At 45.6% G+C, this 7,031-nt stretch overlaps 1 protein-coding gene across 2 annotated transcripts in view; it reads left to right on the top strand.

Moving 5' to 3' along the window:
• The first annotated feature begins 653 nt into the window (after window positions 1–653).
• Window positions 654–7,031, top strand: part of KLHL17 (kelch like family member 17) — a 126,430-nt gene continuing 120,052 nt past the window's right edge. For both annotated transcript variants that reach the window (XM_082274339.1, XM_082274338.1), the window contains exon 1: window positions 654–857. In XM_082274339.1, the coding sequence (XP_082130465.1) occupies window positions 756–857 (102 nt within the window). In that variant the 5' untranslated portion in view covers window positions 654–755. The remainder of the gene's footprint in view (window positions 858–7,031) is intronic.

Raw genomic sequence — 7,031 nt, 5'->3', positions numbered from 1 at the left:
TACACAACTTACTGTACACACTGCATGATGAGGAGAGCTCTGCCCATCCTACACAACTTACTGTACACACCGCATGATCAGAAGAGCTGTGCACATCCTACACACCTTAGTGTACATTCTGCATGATGAGGAGAGCTCTGCCCATCCTACACACCTTAATGTACATTCTGCATGATGAGGAGAGCTCTGCCCATCCTACACAACTTACTGTACACACCGCATGATGAGGAGAGCTCTGCCCATCCTACACAACTTAGTGTACATTCTGCATGATGAGGAGAGCTCTGCCCATCCTACACAACTTACTCTACACACTGCATGATGAGGAGAGCTCTGCCCATCCTACACAACTTACTGTACACACTGCATGATGAGGAGAGCTCTGCCCATCCTACACAACTTACTCTACACACTGCATGATGAGGAGAGCTCTGCACATCCTACACAACTTACTGTACACACCGCATGATCAGAAGAGCTGTGCACATCCTACACAACTTACTGTACACACTGCATGATGAGGGGCTATAGACAAAGTTCACATTAGTTCATGGCTGCTGTGTGCTGAGAGGACTTGTTACTTTGTGCCTGTGATTGGGGGGGTGTTGCTTTCTTTGTACATAATGATTCTGCTTCCTCTGATTGTTTGCAGGCTGTCTGGCTACCCTGTAGAGCGGTGATCATGGTGTGGCCCGCAGACCTCCTCCTGCGCAGCGGCTGCCAAGTGTCCTAATATAGTCGCTGGGTTGTGATCCATGGACTGGAGATCATGTTCTGTACACACCGGAGTTCTTGTCTGTGTCCAGCCATTCAGGAGCGCCTTCATGAACTTGCTGTGGTGGCCCAGTGCTGAGAGGGTGAGTGCCCAGGACAGATTATACTTTATTTTCCTCTAATGGTGATAAAATAAAAGTGTAACCAAAGGCAAAACTTTTTTTTTTCTGGGGATAGATTAAGGGAGGGTTTTAACCCCGGTCAGTTTTTTTTTTTTTTTTTTCCTGTCCCATAAAGTGTTGCCAACCTACCAGGCTAAAATTTCTGACTCAACACCCAAAATTCACTGGTACAACCAAATTTTTACTGGCATTTTCAAAAAGTTCAAATTTACAGTTCTGAGTGCAAACTTTAGTATTAAGGCTACAAGCAAGTACAATATGCAATAACAATGTGATTTAAAGGTAGATATTAAGGCAAAAAAAAACAAATTTTTTATTTTCAATATGGTAAATAAGTAGCTCAGGGACAGGACTCAGGAGGGCAAGAAGTTAGAATGGGCAGGCACACACACATGAAATTGACTCTCACAGTGACACTGACAGCAGTGTGCAGCACCATAGATGATGATGACACCTCACCGACATGACACATCCCCTCCTGAGTCACATTGACAGTCTCTCTCAATGGCAGGCGGTCCTTTCAGTCCACTCCAGTCCAAACAGTGCTGGCAGTCCCTCTCCCGGCTTGCCTTGTTCCCATCCCACAGGGGGCTCTGGCTGCTCCACTCGGCTCCCTTGTAACATGACATCACACAACACGCTCAGGCACCGCCTCCGCCAGCATCGCCCAAACACACTGTAGCAGGTGTTCTAAAATTTAGTCGGACCCATGAAAATTCCGGACCCTCGTCACTTCCGGTGACACTACGTCATAACCCAGCTGATGCGAGCCCCGGTGTGCATGCGCACAAGGCATTTTCAAGGTCCGATAAAATTCTAAGACTTACGAACAGCTGACTGAGAGGAGGAGGGGGTGGGACGCACACACCGCTGCGGGATAATGTTACAACACCGCCGCGTCATCGAGCAAGGAACATGTTGCAGAGCTGACTTAAAGGAGGCGGGAAGGAAGTGAATACTCATACTAAATAGTAATGATAAAAAAAAATAATAAGAAATACTAAACATTTTTTATCATTACTATTTAGTATGAGTATTCACTTCTTTCCTGCCTCCTCTAAGTCAGCTCTGCGCGGCGGTGTTGTAACATTTTCCTGCAGCGGTGTGTGCATCCCACCTCAGCCCCTCCTCCTCTCAGTCAGCTGTTCGTAAGTCTTAGAATTTCATCAGACCTTGATAATGCCTTGTGCGCATGCGCACCGGGGCTCGCAGCAGCTGGTGGTGACGGAGCGTCCCCGGAAGTGACAAGGGTCTGGAATTTTCACAGGTCCGACTAAATTTTAGAACACAGGCGCTCAGATGGTCTCAGGCACAGTTCTGAGCCGAATGTCACAGCCATATTTTTTAATGGCAACCCTCTTCTGTCACTGACATTTACTGGCGGGAGAAAAGTGCCCGTTTTATAATGGCTGTCACTAAAAATACTGACAGTTGACAACACTGGTCCCATAGGGGAGGATTCCTTTCACTTCCTGCCCCATAGCCAAATAGAAAGTGAGAAAAAATCCCTCCAAAGTGAGGGAATCCCAGGGTGTCATATGAACTAGTATCCCTATTGGAATATTTCCCCTCTATTACTGTTCTGTTGTGAACCCAAGATTTGGAATTTTCTTTTACTTTTAATGATAATGGTAAACAGAAAAAATAGAGAGATTGAATCTCTCTAATAACTGACAGGGGTTCTAATCCACTATATCCAAAAGTAAGAAAAGAAAAAAGTTTTGCCATTAGTTAGTTATACATTCAATCTGCTTTATTGAGTTTTTCTAAGGGAGTACAGAAAATAGTTCAACAATCCTAAATCTCCCTGCAATGGAGATGCTATGCAAGTATATCTTTTGTGTTGAATAGGTTTTAAATGTAAAATCTGGCTTTGCTGCATGCAGCTTTAGGCTTCGTTTCCACTAGTGCAACTTGTAATCTAAAGCCCCGTACACACGTACCGATGGTCGGCTTACAAATGTTCCTCTTTTCTCCCCGGGATGTCGGTGTCTGCTGAAAAGTGCAAAGACAGCACAAGGACAGCACAAGAATTTTGTCCGCCGACTGCAGAAGTGATGTCATGTAATGGTTAACTTTCCCTGTGTTTTCTATTTTCTGAGCATGCCCAGTCTTGCAAATCTGCGGTCTGTCGGCCGAATTGTGTACTGACAGGCGAACAATCGTCCGTTCTGGTGTCGGCATACAAATATTTTCATGTTTGCACGAAAGACTTTTGTCCGCGGATTGTGCGCAGACATCTGTCGGAGGCACCATACTAACACACGTACAATCGGCAGATCCTTCGTCCACCGACGTTTGTATGCCGACGATCGGTACGTGTGTACGGGCCTTTACTTTGGAAACATATAAAGTTGCATGAGAAGTCACAGCCTATTGATTTTAATGGCACCCATTCTAATCTATGCAATTAAAAGTTGCAGCGAAATTGTAAAGGTGCCTGCACTACTTTGTGGCAACTTTGATCCAGAGAGTGTAAAGTCAGATCAAAGTCGCACTCTAAATCGTGCAACTATGGAGCCTAAAGAGCTCTACATGCGGGCCAAATATCGGGTGGCATCAGCTGGTTCAATAGAAACCGTCCGACATCCGGCCTGTGTGTGTACGGCAGCTGGTCTGACAGAAGCCGCCCATGCAGCCAGCTTCTGTCAAAGGGGCATGACCGAAAAAGGTCTGATGATCGACACCTGATCAGTAACCGGTGTGTTCTGGGGGGGTCCGTCCCCCTGTCAGAACACAATAGCTGACCGGGGGAGATCACTGTACTAACATCAGATTTTTAGTACAGCGGCTCCTCCTGAGCTCTTCAGTTTTTATTTTGATTGGTTGTGTTAAAGGACAGAAAAACTACTAGTGTGTACCAGGCTTTTATGGTCGCTCCACTCAGAGCTGATGTTTTTGTTATAAGTGGAGCATGATGGGTTAAGTCAGCTGGTGGCTTTTAATAATATGTCCTGGATACTTCTACACTAGGCTCTCCCTACTATAAGTTCCTAATCTGTTCCTGTCCACCTGAGAATTTTGAGGAGTTCTGCCAAACTTTGTGTGCTACAGTCTCTATAATGTAAATTTAAAGGGAAACTAAGGTCCAACTGTAAAAAACAGCGAACAGGCAGACAAGCTTCTATTGCAGAATAGACATGCAATGTTTCTTCTACAATAAAATGCCCCTACACGTCTGTTTGTTGTCTTCTCCAGCACTGTAAACTGAGCAGCGCATGCGCAGCTCAGCTTACAGCGCCATGCTGAGATGACTGGCCTTGCACATGTGCAAGAGTGACGTTATCCCAGGCCGGCTGATGAAGAAGCCCAAAGACTGGCATGGGACCATTAGACAGGTGAGTATTAGACCGCATTCACACTAGTCCGACTTGGACCGCGACTTGTCAGCCTGACAAGTCGCGGTCCATCACGCTCCCATTGTGCGGTACAGGAGCCGTTCTAATAGGAGCGACACAAGTCGCTCCGACTTAGAAAAAGGGTCCTGTACTACTTCGGGGCGACCTGGAGGCGACTTGCATAGACATTTATTTTATGAAGTCCATGCAAGTCGCGCCGGAGTCGCGCTGCACGCGACTTCACAGGTCGCCCCCTAAGTCGGAACCGGCACTTAATATAAAACAAGAAAAAGATGCGCTTGGAAAAATCAATTCAATAAAAGCAAATAAAAAATATATATAAAAAACAAAGACAACAGCAGCTGAACATATGTCAGGATATAAACATACACAATACAGTATATAAAGTATAAGTTATAAGTTTGTTCTCTAGCACTGCACTTATTACTTTATATAGGTGAGTATTAATACCCTTAGTTCAGCTTTAACATAAAAGGAAAGTGGGAGCTCCTTATAATGAGTAAATGACCCAAGGACTGCAGCATAGAGATCTCACCCAGGCTGCATTCAGAAAGCCGCATAGGTGCTGAAAGCTTGCTGTGTTCAGAGGTGGCTAAATGCAACTCTTGGTGCTATGGCCGCATACAAGCTGGCTGATTGGCAGAAATTCTGACCCTAGATGCACACTGGCCGTGGCCAGGATCAGTAAGGGGCTCTATTCACTTGTAGTCACTCAGAATCTTGGTTACATGTGAACAGCAATGGCTCTGGCCATTGATTTGTACAGAGTCCAAATCTAACAGCTGCTGCTGTTCACACACAGTGTTCAGACAATGTTTACAACCACTGGCGAATATCCAGTGATCCTTGTTGGCGGCCCCCAAGTGCAGCCATGTAAATCTAGCCTAATACATAAGATATAAGAAACTGTGGCAGGTTAGTTCAAGCTGCTAATGCGACTTAAAGGCTAAATCCACCTTTCTTATTGTGTTATGCCCATACTTAGTGTATAACATGGTGCCAAGCACCCCCAGCCTCCTTGGCAGGATTGTGAGGTTCTTTCCGATGGCTTTTGTTACATTTTGCATTTGGCACAAGAGATCTGTGAATGAATAAACTACAAGTGCCATCTTCCACCACGACAGAGGGACTTGCAGTTATCAGTCAAACATGAATGGGGTGATCACTTGTAGTCCACTTTTGCTTACTGCAGCCCTGTAACCTGAGGTCTGTAGATCTGTACAGACCAGCGGCTGTAGAGAGAGTCTGCGGGAGTCTGTGCTTTACACTCATAATCCACTGATCAAAATTGCAATGCTTTGCACCTGCTATACAAAAAATAGTAAATGCACAAATATTTGCAGGAAAAAAATGTGCATTTACTATTTTTTATTGAAGGTGGATTTAGCCTTTAAAATGCAGTTATTTACATTTAAATTACACACTTGCATTTACATGCAGACTAGCACAATATTGCATTCTCAAAAAAGCAAGGGGATTTCCAGTCACTACTTACCAACCAGCCAGCGATCAACCGAATTAACCTGTCTAACAATATGCATTAAAAACAGGGGTTTAGTTGCACACATTTGCAAATACATGCGTAAGCTGCAGGCCACGGCAAGGCACCCTGATATCTGCAGACCCTAACTCTACCTTTAAAGAGTCCCCACAGTGAGAGCACATGTATTCCACAGAAGTTCCACATAATGTGCTAGACTACTAGTATGCGATGCATACTAGTACATCATAACTTTGCCGTGCAGGTTTAAAAAAAAAACAAAAAAAAACGGTACGGCTCTCAAAAACAGTACCACCTCGATTGTGGTTCCAATGGCACTTTTCCACTGCAAGTACCGGCTAGTACCGGCTCGGCTCTACTCGGCCCTGCTTGGCCCGGTTTGCTTTTCCACTGCTGGTACCGCATGGTATAGTGTCGGAACGGTTCGGTACGGTACGGTATAGGTTTGCTTTTCCACTAAAGTAGTACTAAAGTTAAGTGGGTGGGATAACAACAGGGTGGGTGGGATTCTCTGACCAATCAGTGGCTAGTAGTGACTGCATGCAAAGGATTGTGGGATATGGTACCAGTTTGGTACCTGTTGGAACCACAATCGAGTAGGTACTGTTTTTTCAGAGCCGTACCGTACCGTTCGGTTCCATGCAGTGGAAAAGCAAACCTATACCGTACCGCACCGAACCGTTCCGACCCTATACCATGCGGTACCGCAGTGGAAAAGCACAAAAGTGTGCCGAGCCGGTACGGTTCCATGCAGTGGAAAAGCGCCACAAGAGGTACCATACCCGGTACCATATCCCACAATCCTTTGCATGCAGTCACTACTAGCCACTGATTGGTCAGAGAATCCCACCCACCCCGTTGTTATCCCACTGTAATGTTCTGGTACCTCTGGTACCCTTGTTCCATATTTCTCCTTTGCTAATTGCGTCCCATCTTGTGTAACAAGAGACGCATATACCTTTAAGACCGGATGACATCATTGCCGAGCGCCGCTATGAGCGGCTATTTCAATCGCCGGCTTTCTCTCACTCATCGCTCGTTCAAACCGCATGTTCACCGCACCTTCTCCTGCGAAGTCGGAGCTGCTGACATTTTCCCTTTGCTGAACTGAAGCCGGAACCTCGCTGGTGATCCGTATCTCGCTACGGGATCACCTCTCTCTAATGGACACTGTTACTACTGACCTATCTAAGTGATAAGTACCCCACAGGGGATTCCTTACTAACCAATCTCCTACTGTCATCTACTGCAATTACCAAGACTATCTGTATCTAT

The sequence above is a fragment of the Pelophylax lessonae genome (genome assembly GCF_965119305.1).
Source record: "Pelophylax lessonae genome assembly, chromosome: 12".
Lineage (NCBI taxonomy): Eukaryota > Metazoa > Chordata > Amphibia > Anura > Ranidae > Pelophylax > Pelophylax lessonae.
The sequence above is the reverse complement of the archived record's forward strand: the minus strand, read 5'-3'. Positions and strand labels throughout refer to the sequence as shown.